A 23031-nucleotide genomic window follows, 5' to 3' on the forward strand; every position below is an offset into this window, starting at 1 on the left:
AGGTAAGTGTGATGTTGAACTAGTTTAGTGCGATATTGAACTAGGTTAGTGCGGTGTTGAACTAGGTACGTGTGATGTTGAACTAGGTAAGTGCGATGTTGAACTAGGTAAATACGATGTTGAACTAGGTAAGTGCGATGTTAAACTAGTTAAGTGTGATGTTGAACTAGGTATGTGCGATGTTGAACTAAGTAAGTGTGATGTTAAACTAGTTAAGTGTGATGTTGAACTAGGTATTTGCGATGTTGAACTAAGTAAGTGCGATGTTAAACTAGTTAAGTGTGATATTGAACTAGGTAAGTGCGATGTTGAAGTAAGTAAGTGTGATATTGAACTAGGTAAGTGCGATGTTGAACAAAGTAAGTGTGATGTTGAACTAGGTAAGTGCGATGTTGAACTAAGTAAGTGTGATGTTGAACTAGGTAAGTGCGATGTTGAACTAGGTAAGTGCGATGTTTAACAAGGTTAGTATGGTGTTGAACTAGGTAAGTGCGATGTTGAATTAGGCAAGTGTGGTGTTGAACTAGATAAGTGTGATTTTGAACTAGGTAAGTGTGATACTGAACTAGGTAAGTGTGATATTGAACTAGGTTAGTGCGATATTGAACTAGTTTAGTGCGATATTGAACTAGGTTAGTGCGGTGTTGAACTAGGTACGTGTGATGTTGAACTGGGTAAGTGCGATGTTGAACTAAGTAAATACGATGTTGAACTAGGTAAGTGCGATGTTAAACTAGTTAAGTGTGATGTTGAACTAGGTATGTGCGATGTTGAACTAAGTAAGTGTGATGTTAAACTAGTTAAGTGTGATGTTGAACTAGGTATGTGCGATGTTTAACAAGGTTAGTATGGTGTTGAACTAGGTAAGTGCGATGTTGAATTAGGCAAGTGTGGTGTTGAACTAGATAAGTGTGATTTTGAACTAGGTAAGTGTGATACTGAACTAGGTAAGTGTGATATTGAACTAGGTTAGTGCGATATTGAACTAGTTTAGTGCGATATTGAACTAGGTTAGTGCGGTGTTGAACTAGGTACGTGTGATGTTGAACTGGGTAAGTGCGATGTTGAACTAAGTAAATACGATGTTGAACTAGGTAAGTGCGATGTTAAACTAGTTAAGTGTGATGTTGAACTAGGTATGTGCGATGTTGAACTAAGTAAGTGTGATGTTAAACTAGCTAAGTGTGATGTTGAACTAGGTATGTGCGATGTTGAACTAAGTAAGTGCGACGTTAAACTAGTTAAGCGTGATGTTGAACTAGGTATGTGCGATGTTGAACTAAGTAAGTGCGATGTTAAACTAGTTAAGTGTGATGTTGAAATAGGTATGTGCGATGTTGAACTAAGTAAGTGCGATGTTAAACTAGTTAAGTGTGATGTTGAAGTAGGTATGTGCGATGTTGAACTAAGTAAGTGGAATGTTTAACTTTGTAAGTGTGGTGTTGAACTAGGTAAGTGCGATGTTGAACTAGGTAAGTGCGATGTTAAACATCTCTGTCTGTCTGCCTGTCTGTTTTTCTCTGTGTAATTAGTTTAATATACTTCATGTATGTACTGGTATGTATCGTTGTATTTGCAGCCACTGTTAATTCTGGCAATTGTAACCCGGCCTGTGTTTCGGGCCAGTGCGCCGCGGACGGCGCTACTTCAAGATGCTACTGCGACGCCGAACATCTCGATGAGGGTGTGTGTGACACCGTTCGATGTAAGTAGATTCACTGATGGATTGGATGCTTTTAATAGGTAACGTCGCCTTCAAAAGTTAAAAGTAAGGGTGATGTTGAACTAGTAAATTTTTCATTGAAGATTAACAATGACGGTTGGGTCCAATTTCATAAAGGGGATGGAAAAGGGGGGGGGGGGGGTTGAACTGCTAGGTGCATGAATTTTGAAAATAGCAAGTAGTAAAGAAGTTAATGATATAAATAAAAAAGTTTAAAAAACTAGGTTACAAGCCCAAAAATAAAAAAGAATTGACTGCTCGGCGAATATTTATATAATTTTGAAGCTAGGTAAGTGTGATTTTAGAAGGTTAGTGCCTGAAACTAGTCCAAAATTAGGAAGTGCGGATGTTGACTAGGGGTAGAGATGATTGAACTAGGTAACTATTTAAACTAGTTTAAAAAAGAAGAAGTTAGTTCGACTCATTTAATAATATAAAAACTAGGTATTGCGTGTGATGAAAGTAATTTCGACAATGTAGTAAAGAAGTTTAGGTATTGAACGCGAAAATAAAAAGGTTACAAGCCAAAACTAAAAATAAAAAAGAATTGACTGCTCGGCCGAATATTTATAACTAATTTGGAGCATTTTAGAAGGACAGTCCAATATTAAATAAAGAGGAAGAGAGGATCGGACTATTTAATAATATTTAAAAAAAGAAGAAGTAATTTCGACATAAAAAACGCAGATCTAAAAAGTTTAAAGTCCGATCTGAGAATGCAGATCTTGAGATCCCGTCTGAACGAGAGAGCGTATCAGACTAGGGTATAGTCCAGTCGTCATGGGTTGGTATAGTGGTGCGGACGGGCCCGACTCCGGAGGATATCGAGATGGTATCACTATAGGGTATAGTCCAGTCGTCATGGGTTGGTATAGTGGTGCGGACGGGCCCGACTCCGGAGGATACGAGATGGTATCACTATAAAGCAAGGTAAAGTCTAGAAAAAGAGTAGATGGGGCCGACCCCGCTTCCTATCTCTTCTTAGAGTGGGGCGGTCAATCTTCCAGTGCTGCTAGGACAGGCTCGGACATGTAGAGACTAAACGCGAACAACCGTGGCGTTCTGCAGAATGGCCGTCATACGAGTCACGGAAAAAACAAGTCCGACAGTCAGACGGAGAAATGACGTGGAGGCAAGGAATCTCGCTAAAAAGAATCCAACCTGGTGGTGCAGGCTGTCGAAACGAGAAGCGTTCCAGCGTTCAATCAGTTCCAATGGCCGCATACATCCCAGTAGAAAACTTCATTTCGCTGACAAAAACAACGAAATGAAGGACCCCCCAAGTCGAGCACACGAAAGCACGTGCAGTGTGTGCCCAAGCGAAACAAACACGTCTTACCGCGTGGAGCTGCAGACGCAAACTTACGATGTTCAGTGAAATGGGCCCCTGACTATATACACGGTTAAGTTAAAGTTTGTTTTGTTTAACGACACCTCTGTAGCACATTGAAATATTAATCATCAGCTATTGGATGTCAGATATTTGGTAAATTATGACTAGTAGTCAAATTATGACTAGTAGTCAACAGAGGAAGCCAGCTACATTTTACCATCAGCAGCAAGGTTTTCTTTTATATGCACCCCAACCCCCCCCCCCCCCCCCCCCCCCTACCCCCCGATAGGAAACAACACAGGACAGCCTTTCACCAGTTGTGGTTCATTGGTTGGGACGAGAATAAATTTATATAATTTTATTTTATGCAGGGAACGGGATGTAGCCCCACGATAAAAAAAAGGGATTAATTTCTGTATATAAATGTAAATAGTATACCGATATTGCAATCAAATAATTGATTTATTTGTAGAATCGTTTCACTTGGGAAGCTCAGTATTTCACAAATGAAAATGCTTTTCTATAACAATTTAAACAACGCTTTCAAAACAACTTTATACAAACCACTGCTGCTGTACTTAATAACTCGTCAAAATGTATACTATACAAACATATCACGGATATCTTTCAACTTCAGCCATATTTACAGAAACCTATATTAGCCAAATATAGATGTATTCTACCCAAATATCGAACACACTCTCACTCTTTAAATGTTGAAACTGGAAGATATTCTGGCCTGGAAAAAAGTGATCGCATATGTTCATTATGTAGCATAAGAGAGCTGGTGGGTGAATTCCACTTCATACTCGTTTGTCCATTGTTTATTGATTTACTTGTGAAAAACATTAAGAAATATTATTATATTAACCCTTCAGTTTTCAAACTTATCCAATTATTACGCAACCCTAGCAGCGAAGTTACTAAAAATATCTGTAAATTTCTTTATGCTGCACAGCTAAGCGTACAATTTTACTAAAAGGCAACAGTTATTGTGACACACAAAAGACAAACATAATTGATGATAAGTTTTTACTGCCGTGTATGAAACCTTATAACATGGAAAGAGAAATGTCCGAAGGTATGGAAACGAGCAATAGTCCATGAAAAGGGCGCACCTGCCATATGCAAATGAACCACATCACTAGAGGGGGCACCAGAGCGAAGTTCACACAGTCAGTAGCGAGTGTGTCCACCTTGAGCACTCATACAAGTCTGGCACCGTCGTCTCATTGAGGCCACTAAACGCTGGAGAAAGTTCCTGGGAATGCCATTCCAGATTTGAGGAAGGATCTGTCTTACTTCCTACGGTGATGTTGGAGGATTGGGAAGACGTCGCAAGCGTCGATCCATTACATCCCATACATTTTCGATTGTTTACAAATCCGGGGACCTGGCAGGCCAGTGTAGCACATTAACATTGTTCTCAATCAGATACTGCTGCACAACTCTAGCAATATATGGTCTGGCGTTATCGTGTTGTAATGTCATCCCGGGGCCATTCTGTTGCAAAAACGGTAACAGTTGTTTGCAAAATGTCATCTCTGTACGTCACAGCATTCAAATTGCCTTCAATCACAATCATCTGGGTCCGACCTGAGGCTGTAATTCCATCCCATATCATACCGCCATCACCTCCAAAACGATCCCCTTCAAGAACACATGACGTGATGTAACGTTCACCTTGACGTCTGTAGACATGTGTCCTGCCGTCAGATCAGTGGAGAAGGAAACGGGATTCATCAGTGAAGAGGACACGTCTCCAGTCACGTGCTGTCCATCGCAGGTGTTGTCTGCACCACTGGAGACGTCGACATCAGTGTTCTGGCGTCAGGATTGGCCTTCTGGCTAGGCGTCTTGCACGGATGCCGTAGATGGGTAGACGTCGTCGGACTGTCTTCGCTGATATACCTCTGTTACCAGGGATGGTACGGGCTGCGAGAGTTGCTGGCGGGAACCTGATTCGCATATGCGTGGTTCGGATCCATGTGTCTTGGCGAGGGGTTGTCACGGGTGGTCAACCGCTACGGGGACGGTCCTTGACTTGGTTGTTTTGTTGATATCGTTGCCATAAGTGCCATATGGTGTTTCTGTGGACGTTGAATTGACCTAGCGACGTCACGCTGCGAGGTCCCAGATTCAAGCATCCCTATGACTCGTCATCTGTCAATTTCACTGAGGCGTGGCATGACGAAATTGCATAAAACAGGTCACTAATGATGTTTTTCTGACTTCTAGACTTCTGAAGGCTGCACAGAGTGGCAATGATTTGCGACTGAATGCCTGTCTTTTATGGTGAACACTGGACAGGATATCTCCCGAATATTGCATGTTCCTTGCACAAAGCATGCAATCGCTGTAACAACTGCTTGGTTGCATTTCTTCGAGCTGTTTCATGCACATTTTCTTTGGTTTACATACATAAATCCATTCAAAAATGTCCTACTCCAAACAATGCATGTCACAATAACGTTTGTCTTTTAGTATATTTATCATACAACCATGCTTCCCATTGACCTGATAACCTCTACCTGATAATTCGAAGTGTTATTACGTCACTGCCTGATAACACTTACCTTACTAGCATGACAATTTTGGCGTTTATCATGTTACTAGGAGTGCTCCGCAAGGCTCATTGGTTAAACCACTTGCACCGACCAGTGATCCATAACTGGTTCAACAAAGGCCATGGTTTGTGCTATCCTCCCAGTGGGAAGCGCAAATAAAAGATCCCTTGCTGCTAATCGGAAGAGTAGCCCATGTAGTGGCGACAGCGGGTTTCCTCTCACAATCTGTGTGATCCGTAACCATATGTCTGACGCCATAAAACCGTAAATAAAATGTGTTGAGTGCGTCGTTAAATAAAACATTTCTTTCTTTCTTTCATTGGCACATATACTTATGAATATTCATGCCACTAGTTTGTAGATCATGATTCATTCTGTCGGTATATTATTTTACGAAACACTAGAAATCCGCTTTGAACTGGGTTGTTTCTTTAATGTATTTATTTATCTATCTATTTATCTATTTATCTATTTATGTATCTATTTATTTATTTATTTATTTATTTATTTATTTATTTATTATTGTTGTTGTTGTTGCTGTTAGTATTACTGTTATTATTATTATTATTAGTAGTAGTAGTAGTAGTAGTAGTAGTAGTAGTAGTAGTAGTAGCATTAATTATTATTATTATTCATTACTGTTATTATACGTTATTCATTATTGTTGTTATTAGTATTTATAATAGTAATAATAATAATAATAATAATAATAATAATAGTAATTATTATTATTATTAATCGTTATTATTATTTATTTTTTTTTTTTTAGACAAGGCGAAATGTGATTCGGCCGCCATGTCGATCAACATCGTTCCGATTGGCTCGTTCCAAGGCCTGATCTACGTGAACGGACACGACAGCACGTGCTTGTTCCAGGACGTGGGCACTCTGACCGGGTTACCCGCAGACTACACGTCTGGCCTGGCTCGTGTGATACCGCACACAGATACCAACTGCGGGAACGCCGTGTCGAAATCAGGGGTGAGTGGGTCTACGTGTTAACAGTAGGCATTATGAGACGACTACGTGTCTGAAGTTACTCAAGAGCTAGTTCTCTGAGGCCATAACTGAGTGGTGATGCTCGCTTCCTGTCTGCGTGGAACCAGCTCGGTAAAGCGCCTGATAGGGTTTTTTCTATAACCAGATCAGAGGCCTAGTGATGCTTTTGTGGGAAAACGAAAACAAATACCTTGAAAACAAAATGCATTAGAAAACAAAATGTAGCGGGTTTTCTCTGATGACTACGAAACAGAATTACCAAATGTTTGACATCCAATAGCCGATGATTAATAGACGTATTACACCAAATTCGCACCGTGTGAGTCCGGCTTTAGACATTACACGATTGACCAGTAGGTACTGTGTTCATGTCCAATCTGTGGCAATGGGGATATTTGTTTTAAAAGTCAAGAGAGGGTAAAGCGTTACGGTCCTGCTACACGATACGAGTGACTCGGTTTGCTACGCCAACAAGCAAATCGTAACGTGTGGCATGTCATACGACTGAATCGGCCAGAGTCGAAGTTTAGAACCTATTCTTTTTTCATACGATTGAATCGGATGTTTGGCGACGTTGACCAGACGTCGGCACAGATAACCTCGACGTTCTGAGTGTAATGGCGGAAAACTCTGTTCGCTTGTGGTAGCAGCGAAGTAAATCGTAACACACTGTCCACCATATTAACATAAATTAAAAAAAAAAAAAAAAATAGAAAAAGAGAATTTCCCCAGGTGAACCACACATATAGTGATGATAGCCAGTCCTTGTTTTGTGCAACAAGAATATCTGAACTAAGTGTTGCCAACCTAAATCTGGATATAATCTTTAATTTTTGGAGGCACCCCCAGTTTGCCATTCACGGCTGCTAGGAAGTCACTCCACCCCAACCGTGTATTCATACTCGGTATGTACAAATCACTCATGGAAAGTGAGATCTCATTTAACACAATTGCGCACCCTAAATGTAGGTGCAATTCCTGTCAAAGACCCAGTTTCGTACCTATTTTCAAACTCATAAATTATTATATTAAAAAATGGGGTGCATTGTAAAAGCACTATCTTCGTGAGCAACACGACGCTGATTGGTCAATTTACTTCGCTACAACCTTGTCGTCAGCACAGACCCAACAGCTCATAGAGTTGTATCAGGGGCACAACTCTTTGTGGGATGTGTCGAGTCATTTATATAAATACAGAAACGTTACAATACACGACATTGTTTAACATGGTGACAGCAATGATGTTTTTCAATGACGTCACGTTTCATACGATTGACAAGTACCGTGTGGCAACACATTCGATTCAATCGTTCCGATTGACTCACACGAAAGACTCGGTCCGATTCTATCGTATCGTGTAGCAAGCCCTTTAGGTTCAGTGGAGATGTACGTCTAAAGTCGACGTCACACGGTACGAGTTGATCGTACACGAATAGCTGATTGTAATAGCCTATTCTCTCGTATAAAGCACTCGTAACGTGTGGCGTCACCTTAAGACCACACACATGAAGTTTTGACACACTTCAGGGGTTCGATTATGATGGGTGTGTCTCTCCTAGTTAGACCGGGCAGAACATAGCCCAGTGGTAAAAACGACTGCTTGGTACGCGGTCAGTCTAGGATCGACCCCCATGTTATTACATAGCAGGCACCTAGTTTTATTACAAAATGGGTACATATTACAAAATGGGTACATATTACAAAATGGGTCGTTTACTACAAACCGGGCGTTAATAGAAAAGCAAAGTGTGAAAGACCGGATCAATATGGTAAAAGATTTTAATTTTCAAGGTCTTTGGCATTAATTTTAAATTTACTTAATATAATCTGATATTATTCCCATTAGCACAATGGCTTCTTTTCCTCCCATTTATTTGTACTTTTAAAATTACAAAGTCAACCATAGCCTATCTCTTCTTAACGTCCTCCATAACTTGGACAAACGCCGTGGGCCACTCGAGGTGTGTGTGTGTGGGGGGGGGGGGGGGGGGTAGGTAGGTGAGTGTCCAGCATACATATACTTGAACCTTCAGTGGCTGTAAGAAGGTTTCAAAATGATTGGCTGGTTGGCTGGCTGACAGGCTGTTTGGCTGGCTGACTGGCTGGTTGGCTGACTGGCTGGCTGGTTGGCTGACTGGCTGGCTGGCTGGTTGTTGAGTGAGTGTGAGCTGGTTGACTGGCTGGCTGATTGGTTGACTGGTGGTTGGCTGGCTGGCTGGCTGGCTGGGATTTAGTGAGTACGTGTCTCTCTGGGGTGGCTGAGTGAGTACGTGAGTGAGTAGTACGTGGGTGGTTGGTTGGTTGGTTGTCTGTCTGGCTGAGTGAGTACGTGAGTTAGTACGTGGTTGGTTGGTTGGCTGAATGAGTACGTGAGTTAGTATGTGGTTGGCTGGCTGAGGCATTGAATACTTGAGTGATTGATTGAGTGAGTGACTGACCGATCGACCAACTGACCGATGACTGATAGATTAATTTATTGATTGTTTGACTTATTGATTGATTGACTGACTGACTGACTCATTTCAGAACGGAAAGATTCATAGGTCTCGGATCATCTACGTCCAGTATCACCCTGACTACACGTCCGCCGTTGACGAGGTTGTGGAGGGGTTATGTACGTACGACACCAGCCAGACCGTCACTTTCGAGAACGTCTTCAACTCCGTCCTCCCCGCAACCACAGGAGGAAACGGCCAGTGAGTATCCAGGGGCGGATACAAAGTGTTCTTAGGGAGGGGGCGCAACATTTAAAGACAGGCATGGATGCAGTTTTGTTTTTAAAGTCACCCCCGCCCCCAACACACACCTATACACACGCGCACCGCTTCACAAACTTGGTTTGTTCATTTTACAGTGCTTATCCGTAAACGCAACACGTTTTTTTTCGTTCTTCTTTCTTATTATGAATAATTAGTTTTTGATCTGCTAAAAAATCTAGATCGGTGCCTAAAAAAGGAGTCTCGCCTAGGATCCGCATCCCCCCCCCCCCCCCCCCCCCCCAACCAAAACAAAAACATAAGAACAACAGCAATAACAACAATAACACACAATTTACACACACAATATGACCCGGCATTGGAGTGTATCTGCTTTATATAATAACAAATATAATACGTAACTAATACCAAAAAAGAAAGAAATGCTTTATTTAACGACGCACTCAACACATTTTATTTACGGTTATATGGCGTCAGACATATGGTTAAGGACCACACAGATTTTGAGAGAGGAAACCCACTGTCGCCACTTCATGGGCTACTCTTTCCGATTAGCAGCAAGGGATCTTTTATTTGCGTTTCCCACAGGCAGGATAGCACAAACCATGGCCTTTGTTGAACCAGTTATGGATCACTGGTCGGTGCAAGTGGTTTACACCTACCCATTGAGCCTTGCGGAGCACTCGCTCAGGGTTTGGAGTCGGTATCTGGATTAAAAATCCTATGTCTCGACTGGGATCCGAACCCAGTACCTACCAGCCTGTAGACCGATGGCCTACCACGACGCCACCGAGGACGGTAGATGTGCCAATGAAGTCAATTCAATTCAATTAATTTTGGCAAGTTGGTAAATATTATAACAATAACGGTAACTACTATATAGTACTATAATTATAAGACATAATAGTAAATACCTTTTGTACATACATGTAGAGATATAAACGGGCTTCTGGTAGTGGGTGTGGCAAATACGGGGATCAAAGTAAGGCCACCCTCCCAAAAACAGGGTGAGCTATTAACAGCACTGTTTGGAGAGCAGATAATTGTGAGAATCTTTCAAATGATGATAGAAACATGAAACTTGGCAGAGATGATCTCCGTGGGGAGTTCGTCACTTCCAACCAAAGAACCATGGTTAATTATAATGTTGAAATGTACCATAATATTATGTATTCATATTCTGTGTATTTTTGTGCTGGGGTGTCAGTAAACATTCATTTATTCACTCACTCACCCACTCACCCACCCACCCACCCACCCACTCACCCACCCACCCACCCACTCACCCACCCACTCACCCACTCACTCATTTACTCATTCATTTACTCATTCATTCATTCATTCATTCATACATATTATGTTTATATTAACTTATACCACGTCTGTAAGGTTGTGATATCAGGGCCTCCAAACCTAACACTTCCATATTTGTTTCTGGTGTTAATAAACTCTATTTAAAAAAACCCCAAAAAAACCCCAACCCACAACCGAAACAACAACAATAACACATTTATACATAAAATATACCGTGACCTTGCTTTTTCCAGGCAGGGTGCTATTCGAGTGACGGCTGGGGGCGATTTGAACCCCCTAAAGCTGAAAATTTTAAAAGACGGACAAGAGGTCACCACAAGCACCCCTATCAGAATCGGTACCATGCTGACGTTGGAGTTGAATGTCTACCCGGCAACAGGTAATTAGAAAGAAAGAAATACTTCATTTAACGACGCACTCAACACATTTTATTTACGGTTATATGGCGTCAGACATATGGCTAAGGACCACACAAATTTTGAGAGAGGAAACCCGCTGTCGCCACTTCATGGGCTACTCTTTCCGATTAGCAGCAAGGGATCTTTTATATGCACCATCCCACAGACAGGATAGTACATACCACAACCTTTGTTACACCAGTTGTAGAGCACCGGCTGGAACAAGAAATAGCCCAATGGAGCGACCGACGGGGATCGATCCTAAACCGACCGCGCATCAAGCGAGCGCTTTACCACTGGGCTATGTCCCGCCCCCTGAGTGGCCGATAGATACCATTTATCTTACAACGACCTGTTTTAAAATATATCTAAAGAGCGAAAGCGAGTTGGATACGTTTTTAAACGAGTTGTAAATTAAGTGGTATCTAACGGACACGAATGTATTATTATATTTGTTACATATCCTCAAAATATCAGGTTTTAAGGAATGTTAACATCTTTTTAGCGCTGTAGCTAGGAATTTTTGTTTGGGGGGGGGGGGGGGGGGCAACTTAGTAGTTAATAGTCTAAAACTCCTTAAACGCTTAAGAAGAGAATTTTCTTTAAAGGGAGGGTCAACTCAATCAAGAGCCTTATGTGTTGGAAAGATGCATACCCGGACCACCAACACATAATGACACTTCAACAAATGAAAAACGCGTAATTTTAAAGTTAATGAAAAAACATGATAATTGGAGACAGCCATTTTGTTTCGGTTTTGTGACGTCCGGTGCTATAGCTTGGGGCGAAGTGACGTCAACTCCGTCCAACCCCTGTATGCACAGTGTAAACAAATGCTCTAATTTACGACAAGACGCTTCGCTTTCATCAACCCGACTTGTAAAACAACATAAATGACTTGCTAGTAAAATAAACTATTTAACTAAATATATTTCAATTTGCATCATTTTTCTCTTTTAAAAAATCATATTATTAGGCCTATTGGTAAAGACGTTCGAGCGAAAACGACCACTCGCGATACCCAAGTGATAATTTTCTTTTCTTTGGGACTACGTAATTGGTCAGTTTTGTGATTTTAGTATGGAAAGTCTACTTAATCAAGGGTTTCACAGAATTACTCAAGGCTGATAATGTCCATTACGATTTGAGGGGTGTCCGCGCGGTTATCACACAATACCACCCTGTGTCTAGACACAGTGTCTGGGGACTGTTTAAATATACAACTGCCAATCAGGAACCACAGGTACAGGCCACGGAAAGAAAAGAACAATTAACCAAGAAATCACTTCGATTATTATTTCAGTATGAGGATTAATTTATGTACAAAACATAATACAGTTATTTCAACACTCTGACAATGGTAATTTATTTTGTATTGAAAAATAATATATACGTATTGCTGGCTTACTGGGATGGATATTAGTATGGAACATTACGATGCATCCGCAAAAATCAGGTATGTTTTGCTTCTTCAGTTCGAAGACTAATTCCTGACGTGACACGTTAGATATTACATAACAATCAGCTTGCCAGAGGTCGTATTCACTGGGATGGTACAAAATGGCTGCGCCCATTATATATATACTTAACTCCAAAAGAAACGCGAATACGTAGATTGGAGGTTTTGAGTGCACTCATTGAAATACGTCCCAAAGTTCTTAAAATAATCGTTTCTATGAAAAACTTAAAACAATTCGTAAAGATGAGATTTCATGTTATTGACATGTTAAAAATCGAGGTCGCATTGTCATTTGAAATGTCAAGGCCATGGCGCTTCTTCAATGGCGTCACATGCCACTCAAACATGTCCACTAATAGCGGGTGTGTCCGCCATTGCTGGCCATGACCGCCGCACACCTCCTACCCATGGAGAGGAAGAGGTTCCTGATGAAGGCCCTGGGCACGTTGTTGTAGGTGTCCACGACGGCCTGGCGGAGCTGCTGCTGTGTCACCACGGGAGCAGGGCGTTGGTTCATCATGCGCTGAACCTCGTCCCACAAGTGCTCGATGGGGTTCAGATCCGGGCTTAAAGCTGGCCAGTCCATTGTGATGATGTTGTGCTGTGCCAGGAATGCCTGGGTGGCCCGTGCCGTGTGTGGCCTGGCGTTGTCGTGCTGGTAAACCATCTGACGGTGACCCGCGAAAAAAGGCACCACCACAGGCGTGAGCACTTCGTCGATGTAGCGCTGTGCTGTGACGCCCCTGCCGCGTCCTCGGCCGTTGTTGTCGAAGATGACAGGTTGTACACGACGTCCCCAGGATATGGCACCCCACAGCATGACGGAAGGCCCTCCCCAACGGTCCCTCTCCATAACACACGCATCTGTGAAGCGCTCACCTCGACGCCTCCACACCCTCATACGACCGTCGGCCCTATCTAAGCAGTAGCGGCTTTCGTCGGAGAAGACGATGTTCTGCCACTGTCGGTTCCGCCACTGTCGATGCAGATCAGCCCAGTTGTGTCGTGCAAGGCGGTGTCGCTGTGTGAGACGTTGTCCAATGTACGGTCGACGACAGTTCAGATGGATGGCGATCAGACGACGTCGTACCGTGGTGTAGGAAACGGGGCGGTTGTGGGTTCCCACTGTCTGCCGGGCTGTTATGGTGGCTGGTACGAACCGATCACGCATGTGAGTTCGGACGATGTAACGGTCCTGGCGCTGTGACGTCACTCTGGGACGGCCGCTACGTGGACGGTCGACGACGTTGTTGTTCTGTAGAAATCGGTCTATGAGACGGTAGATTGTCGAGACATGGACACCGAAAGCACGTGCAACCTGCCTGGCATCCATTCCGGCCTCCAAATTCCCCAAAGCTCTATGTCTGGAATCAGCGTTAAGTCGTGGCATCGTTGTATCGCTACTCGTAAAATGAGTTGAACATTGCTGTCTGGCGTTTCTTTTATACCCAGGCCTGGTAGTGTTTCACGTGCAATTCGCATCTTTCATGATCCACCCGTTTTGCATTCCAGATCGATTTTGGTCGTCAATTTCAGCACGTGCGTGACGTCACACTGTACTCGTTTTTTTCATGCGTTATGTGGAATTGGATACGCTGACAAGATGGCTATTGGTCAACTTAATCGATTTGTACATAGTTTATTCAAATGTGGGTTTTTTAATATTTTAAAATTTTCGCGTTTCTTTTGGAGTTAAGTTATAATAGCCGTCACATTTAACCGTGTTCTATACGTTAACCGTTAACCGTTATCTATACGATTATACTTGTTGATATTAAGCAATAACATGCATTATATATCGTTGAATATACATACCAGGCCAAATGCCATAATTGTCCCTTTCTTTAAGTTTATATATTTTTTTTCGACTTTTTTTAAGTTGTTATCGAACGTTTCAACACAATTTCCATTTTGGTAGCAGACCACAGTTATTTGTCAATCTTCAGGTGACATTTATGCATGCCACCCCATGGCATCTTAAATATTCACCTATGGTTTAAAAGTAAAGAAAGATACAGGTATTTTTAGTCTCAAGGACATTACAAAAAAGGTCATAATTATAAAGAAAAAAAAAGAAAGAAAGAAATGTTTTATTTAACGACGCACACAACACATTTTATTTACTGTTATATGGCGTCAGACATATTGTTAAGGACCACACAGATTTTGAGAGGAAACCCGCTGTCGCCACTTCATGGGGTACTCTTTCCGATTAGCAGCAAGGGATCTTTTATTTGCGCTTCCCACAGGCAGGATAGCACAGACCATGGCCTTTGTCGGTGCAAGTGGTTTACACCTACCCATTGCGCCTTGTCGGTATCTGGATTAAAAATCCCATGCCTCGACTGGGATCCTAACCACGATGCCACCGAGGCCAGTTAACTGCATGATTTTGGGTGCATTTTTATCAATGTTCACACAATACAAAGCACACCCAAGCGGATATCACACACACACACACACACACACACACACACACACACACACACACACACACACACACACACATAGACAGATATATATATATATATATATATATATATATATGAAAACTTAGCTCATCAAACCTCACAAAAACCCTCATTTGAATAAAGGTTTAGCTATTCAATTTTTCACAAAATCAGCTTCTTTGAAAATTACCCAAAATGACCCGGTGTATGAATACCAAGCCTCATTACTGCTAAACCGTTTGCACTGCTGTGGCAAACCAATTGTCATTTTCAAAAGTAACTCCTTGTCTATCACTAAGCTTGGGAATTTACTTCCTATTCCAAATAATTAGCTTTCAAACCAACAAGCAAACTCTTTGCGCGCTGGATACACAAGGGAGCTAACTATATACTCTTCAAAAGAAGAAACGCAAAACCACATTGTCGTAACATTTGGAGAATTGATTTAATTATTGAATGGTGAGTCCGATAATTACCAAATGTTGCAGGATTGTTCACGTTTCACTCTAGTCCATTGTGAGTAAGTGATAGGACACACCACCAAGGTCAAGGTCATCTGGAGTCAATACCGGGTGTGGCCTCCCCGTGTGTTGACAACTGCCTGGCACCGCCTGCCCATTGAAGCAACCAGAGTACAGATGACGTCCCGGGGGATGGTGGCCCACTCGGCCTGCAAGGCTGCTGCCAGCTCGGGCAGGGTCTGGGGCTGTGGTTGTCGCTGTCGGAGGCGTCGGTCCAACTCGTCCCATAGATGCTCAATTGGGTTCAAATCCGGTGATGTCGATGGCCAAGGAAGGACATTAATGTTGTTGTTCTGTAGGAAAGCCGTTGTGAGACGTGCTGTGTGAGGCCTGGCGTTGTCATGTTGGAACACTGCGTTGGCGTTGGCCATAACTGGAACGATGTGTGGCCGGAGGATCTGGTCAATGTAGCCCTGTGCATTCAGGTTGCCCTGCACGTGGACCAGGTCAATTCTGCCAGTGTGTGAGATGGCTGCCCACACCATGACACTACCCCCGCCGAATCTGTCCACTTCCTGCACGCAGTTTGCCGCATAACGTTCACCACGACGCCTATACACGCGACATCTTCCATCATGACGTCGGAGCAGAAATCGGGACTCGTCACTGAACCACACCTGTCTCCATCGCAGTTGAGGCCATTGTCGATGAATCTGGCACCACTGCAGTCGGAGTCGACGGTTTTGTGGTGTTAAGATGACACCTCGAACTGGACGTCTGGCACGAATTCCTACCTCACGTAGGCGGTTCCGTACGGTCTGGTCGGATATCCTGCGCAAACCTGGTATTGCTGCGGCTGTGGAGGTGGCAGTAGTCAATCGTTCCCGAAGGTGGCGTACCCGGATGTAGCGGTCCTGCCCGGGGGTAGTGACCCGTGGTCGACCGGATCTAGGGAGGTCACGTGTTGATCCATGTTGCTGGTAACGGTCCCACAGTCTGGAGATGGTGCTTGGGGACACATGGAATGCCCTGGCAACGGCCGTTCTGGATTCGCCTGCGTCTAGTCGGCCGATGGCATTGTTTCTCTGCGGTTCACTGAGACGTGGCATGTCCTGGATTGTCAACTGTCGGCCAGATACAGAGGCCAGGCAAGCGAACACCCTGCACTTTTATACTGTCGGTGTTCATGTTGCACGTGCAGACAACGCACGTGCAGTGGTGACATGGTTTGCACGTGGCTGCGTTTTTGCGAATATTCACATTTTGGAACTTTATTGTACAGTAGCTGCATTTTATCGAATGTAACCGTGGGAATGTGTTTGGGACATGCAATGACCTTATATTCACAAAGCATGAACCGGTAGGAAACATAAAATCGGAGTTATAACCCATTTGTACCCTTTTGCGTTTCTTTTTTTGAAGAGTATATATTGCTACCTTTGGTGTGTTAACGCATTAACAAGAGTTCCGATCGTTCTAGCATTTAGGGTTAGGGTTAGTTCTCCCTAGAGCTATGTAAATGCTCAAACAATTGAAACTCTTTCCAAAGGATTTACCGAGATTTGTAACAAAATGAAAATAAGTTTTAAGTGTTGCATTAGTCACGTGTCATCGGGCATATGCAGTTAACATAATTACTTGCCCGACATAAAAAATCCACTTGGCACGGGTTTCGGGCGATGGGATTTTTGATCCCCTAAATTGTCATTCTTAAATTATGAATACTTGTATAACCAATGCATTTCTGGGACCGTGCGTATAACACCTTTCGAGTCTAGACTCAATCTTTAATGACGTCACGCGCATACAATGTGTATGACGTTACCATGACCTTAACGTCTCGGACTATGTTAGAGTCTTGAGTCTAGACTCTAAAGGTTTTATGAGCACGGGGTCTGGACATCGTAATATTTTTACTATCCTAATATCGACTTTCTTCTAAAATAATTAATTGCTTGTTCCAACGGCCTGACGAAATTTAGACTATTTTAGAGAGGAAACCCGCTGTCGCCACTTCATTAGCTACTCCTTTTCGATTAGCAGCAATGCCCATATGCACCATCCCACAGACAGGAGAGTACATACCACATACCGGCCTTTGATACACCAGTTGTGGTGCACTGGTTGGAACGAGAAATAACCCCATGGGTCCGCCGACGGGGATCGATCTGTATATTAATGTAGAATGCTTTAACGTATTATTTAAACAAGTCAACAGGTCGGCACGCAAGTCTTACTTGCAGATGCTAGATCCTATACACAACCAGGGACGTAGGCTTTGTCTTGGTGCATTTAGAACATCTCCTGTAGAAACCTTGTATGTTGATGCACACGAACCTTGTTTGGGTGCTAGACGTGCAAAGCTTTCTCTGCAGTATGCTATTAACATTAAATCATTACCGAAACATCCTACACATAAATTCGGTGTTTGTGAAGTTGTTTAATGCAATGCCAAATGCTATTCGTACATTAATCGTTTTTTTTGGGGGGCGATTTCCAACATTGATTTATCAGACACTTTGGAAACTGTTTCATATTTTATTTTACCACCTTGGTGTATTACATCACCTAAAATTGTATTTGATCTTGCACATCTGAAGAAAGATCGTACAGATGCTTTTGTATACAAAATATTTCTCATGGAAATTCAAGACAGGTACCGTGATTACATTCCTGTTTATACAGACGGATCACGGGATGGGGATTATATGGATTGTGCTACAGTTTTTCCATCAGACACAATAATGTACATGCGATTGCCTGACTCGGCATCGATCTTCAGTGCTGAAGTTTGGGCAGTCACTAAAGTCTTAGAAGAAATCAAGGATTCGATTGCATCCAACTTTATTAGTTTTACCGACTCACTTCGTGTCTCCAAACTTTTATGAAATATGAAGCTGGACCATCCCTTAACTGAGATGTTGATGTCTTTTTATCCATTGCCAATACAGATATTGCATTTTGTTGGGTGCCCAGCCATGTTGGCATGAGGGGTAATGAAAAGGCAGAATCTGCTGTCAAGTCTGCTGTGGATTTGCCTCATGCCAGTTTGGTGTACCTTATACTGATTTTAAGCATAGTATCAACCAATTTATCTTTTCGACTTGGCAACATGATTGGGACGGTGCGGTTGCGAACACGCTTCATGCTATCAAGCTAGTCTTGGGAGAGTGGCAGTCCTCCAATAGGCAGTACAGGAAGGATGAAATAGTCCTCTGTCGTGCTCGAATCGGTCATACGTATTTGACCCATTAATTTATCTTGAAGAAAGATTATCCACCTCAGTGTGTGAGCACTGTCAGTGTCTTCTAACGATACGCCACATTATGGTGGAGTGTAACCATCTTAAAGAAACTCGAAAAAATATATTTGAACAACGAAATGTGATGGAATCCTTTCGATTCCATCCGGAACTTATATTACAGTTTCTACGTGATACTTACTTTTATTCTAAGTTTTAACTATATCTATCTGTGATATTTGTATGTTTTGCACAGTTCTTTATACTGTTTTAAATTCATTGTTGAATTTTAATATTGATGTTGATCAGCACTTTATTTGTTTGCATTTACCATATTTTGACACCCAAATAGGCGATGTATTTTTCGTGCTGGGGTGTCGTTAAACATGCATTCATTCATTCATTCATTCAATCATTCCAAGGCAACACGTCTAATCTCCAGTTTTGCTCTCGATTAGACTGTCGAGTCGACTAGAGTCATCGTTAATCGATAGGTGTGCGCCAAGCTTAAAACACCAAGTCTATTCTTTAATACTCTATAAGCACAAGACATCGTTCATTTCATTTCATTTCAACTTATGTTTGTGCTTATATCCAATTAAGATTCAAGCATGCTGTCCTGGGCACACTCATCTCAGATATTTGGGCTGTCTGTCCAGGACAGTGGGTTAGTTGTTAGTGGTTAGTGAGATAAGAGGGTGTAGTGGTCGTACACCTACCCACTGAGCGGTTAAAACTTGTTCTTGGTTGGGAACCGATACCGGGCTGCGAACCCAGTACCTACCCGCCTTATATAGTTCAATGTATCGTTATCTATTTACTGCATATTTTGTATTTCAGATTTTGAGGATTTTGTGATTGAATCGCTCACCATTGACAACAACAAGCAAGGGGCGAATCAGAAAAGCCTTCCAGTCATCACGAATCGGTAAGCCCTGGTGTGGAGTTGTGTCCAAAACTACCAGGGTAATGGGTGCGGCATTTAATCCAGTCAGTTGATTCTCGCATTAGGTGCTTGCGTCGCAGGATCGAACCAACTCGGTGTATCCATTCAACTGATTTTTTTTCTTGTTCCAACCATTGCACCACAAGTGGTCAGGGGCCGTGGTATGTGCTATCCTGTCTGTAGAAAAGTTCAGATAAAAGAGCCCATGCTGTATTAGAAAAAAATGTAATAGCCGATGATTAATTAATCACTGTGCTCTAGTGGTGTCGTTAAACAAATATTCTAACTAGTGTAATGCAAGGCTCAGACTGTTAACTGTCACGGCGATGTTGGCAAACTCGACGGCTGCGTTGTAACTCCCGATTATACTCGTAAATGTGGTCACCCACCCACCCCAGCTCCTACACACACACACACACCAAACCCAGACCTGAATGCAGGAAATTGTGCTAGGGGTTCTAAACTGTGGTGAGCGACAGTTTTAGGGTGATCCATTCATGCTCGCCTGTAAAAGACTGGAGCAGGGAGGTTTCGACCCCCAAACCACCCCTCTGTATACGCACCTCTTCTACTTACAGACATATAGAGATTATTACACGAGCTTGTGTGTCGTACTGATTTTACGAAACGAGTGGCACATTTTTGTATTGCCCGAGTGATAGCGAGGGTAACACATGAATCCTGACACGAGTTTCGTACAATCAGTACGACTCGCACGCGAGTGTAATAATTTCTTTATTATTCATATTATTATTGTTGTTTTCTTTATGAATAACAAGACCCAACTCAAAATGTTTCAGCCACAACTAGAAGACGACGAAATGACGTCGTATTTCAAATGCACAGTCTGAGCTAGGACTGGAGAAGCAACGTCATGTTATGATATCTCTTCTCAAAATTACGTCATTACACTTTTTATTACACGTGTGCTTCGTATGATTATTATTAACTCGGTTATGTTGAACCATATGGATAATAAATAGAGATTATTACACGAGCTTGTGTGTCGTACTGAATTTACGAAACGAGTGTCAGGGTCCTAATTCACTAAACTCTCGCAACTTTGCGATCTCGCTGTGCAATGCTAAAAGACATGCAAAGAGGATATTGTGTTGTCTAGTAGAGCCTAAGAGACCTTTGTGAATTAGGCCCCAGGACTTTAGTATTGCCAGAGCGGGAGCGAGTGTAATACATGAATCCTGACACGCGTTTCGTAAACTAGTATGAATCACACGCGAGTGTAATAATGTATTTATTATACACATTAACCAGAATATTTTTTATATGAATAACAAGGACCATGTCAAAACCTTGCAAACGTAAAGACGTAATGGTGTCATTTTGCTAAGCGATGACACAGAGCTAAGACAGGGGAAGTCGCATTAAATTATGACGTCGCTTCCCAAAGTGACGTCATTGGATGTGCACGTGAAATCATTATGACACACATGTGTCATACTGGTTATATTTCCCTGAATATCTTGAATTTATTATTCACATAGTTCAAGATATTAAGGGAAATATAACCAGTAGGACGTGCCTCTTTTATTAAGATCATAGGGTATTATGTGATAACCGCGCGGACACCCCTCAAATCGTAACGAACATTATCAGCCGTCCTGCTTTATTACTGTAAGTAATTCTGTAAAACCGTTGCTTAAGTAGACTTTACCATCTAAAATCACAAAATTGACCAATTACGTAGTTCCAAAGAAAAGAAAATTATCACTTGGGTATCGTGAGTGGTCGTCTTTTTTTGAACGTCTTTACCAATAGGCCCAATAATATGTATGTTTCCTTTGGATTTTTTAAAAGAGAAAAATACTATAACTCCATTTCGTTCCATTGATGCAAATTGAAATATATTTAGTTAAATAGTTGATTATACTATCGTCATTTATGTTGTTTTACAAGTTAGTTTGATGAAAGCGAAGCGCCTTGTCGTAATTTAGAGCGTTTGTGTACACTGTGCAACAAGGAGTTGGACGGAGATAACGTCACTTCGCCCCAAGCTATACCACCGGACGTCACAAAAAGGAAACAAAATGGCTGCCCCCAGTTAGCAGGAATAATCATATGTTTCTTTTAACTCTAAAATTACGCGTTTTTTATTTGTTAAAGTGTCAGAATATGTTGGTGGTCCGGGTATGCATCTTTCCAACACATAACGCTCTTACTGGAGTTGACTGTCCCTTTAATGCGGTGTCTCCAGCCTTAGCTCTGTGTAATCGCTTACCAAAATGACGTCATTTCGACGTCTCCTTTTAGTTACGTTTGAAACGTTTTGACACAGTCCTTGTAATTCATAAAAAAAAAACAATTATGATATGGATAATAAAGAAATTATTGCACTCGCGTGTGAGTCGTACTGATTTTACGAAACTCTTGTCAGGATTTATGTATTACCCTCGCTCTCACTCGGACAATACAAGAATCAGTACGACAGACAAGCTCGTATAATAATCTCTATATATGATCACAGTAACATACTAGCAAGTAGGCTACTGCACATAATTCACACATATATATGCACTATAATTGGTCACAGTATTCGCACATATATATGCCTACAGGCAATAAACGCGGATTGGTCCTTTAATGAAGTCAGGTGTTTGTTTTTTGTTTATTTCAGTATTCGCACATATATATGCCTACAGGCAATAAACACGGATTGGTCCTTTAATGACGTCAGGTGTTTGTTTTTTTGGTTTATTTCAGTATTCGCACATATATATGCCTACAGGCAATAAACGCGGATTGGTCCTTTAATGAAGTCAGGTGTTTGTTTTTTGTTTATTTCAGTATTCGCACATATATATGCCTACAGGCAATAAACGCGGATTGGTCCTTTAATGAAGTCAGGTGTTTGTTTTTTGTTTATTTCAGTATTCGCACATATATATGCCTACAGGCAATAAACGCGTTTGTTCAGTATTTTGTTTTTTTGTTTATTTCAGTATTCGCACATATATATGCCTACAGGCAATAAACGCGGATTGGTCCTTTAATGAAGTCAGGTGTTTGTTTTTTGTTTATTTCAGTATTCGCACGTATATATGCCTACAGGCAATAAACGCGGATTGGTCCTTTAATGAAGTCAGGTGTTTGTTTTTTTGTTTATTTCAGTATTCGCACATATATATGCCTACAGGCAATAAACGCGGATTGGTCATCATGAAGTCAGAATTTCAGTATTCGCACGTATATCACAAATAAACGCGGATTGGTCTTCAGAACCGTCTTTTTTTTGTTTATTTCATGATTCGCAAGTTCTAAACGCGGATTGGTCCTTTAGTGAAGTCAGGTGTTTGTTTTTTGTTTATTTCAGTATTCGCACGTATATATGCCTACAGGCTGATTGATCCTCAATGAATCAGGTGTTTGTTTTTTTGTTTATTTCAGTAGGCAATAAACGCGGATTTA

At 41.9% G+C, this 23031-nt stretch overlaps 1 protein-coding gene across 1 annotated transcript in view; it reads left to right on the forward strand.

Moving 5' to 3' along the window:
- The window catches only part of LOC121376918, a 51070-nt gene that overhangs the window by 20785 nt on the left and 7254 nt on the right, over positions 1-23031 (forward strand). The window contains exons 6-10 of the mRNA XM_041504722.1: positions 1580-1705; positions 6393-6604; positions 9149-9318; positions 10887-11032; positions 19503-19590. Of these exons, the coding sequence (XP_041360656.1) occupies positions 1580-1705; positions 6393-6604; positions 9149-9318; positions 10887-11032; positions 19503-19590 (742 nt within the window). The remainder of the gene's footprint in view (positions 1-1579; positions 1706-6392; positions 6605-9148; positions 9319-10886; positions 11033-19502; positions 19591-23031) is intronic.

The sequence above is a fragment of the Gigantopelta aegis genome, chromosome 7 (assembly GCF_016097555.1).
Source record: "Gigantopelta aegis isolate Gae_Host chromosome 7, Gae_host_genome, whole genome shotgun sequence".
NCBI lineage: Eukaryota > Metazoa > Mollusca > Gastropoda > Neomphalida > Peltospiridae > Gigantopelta > Gigantopelta aegis.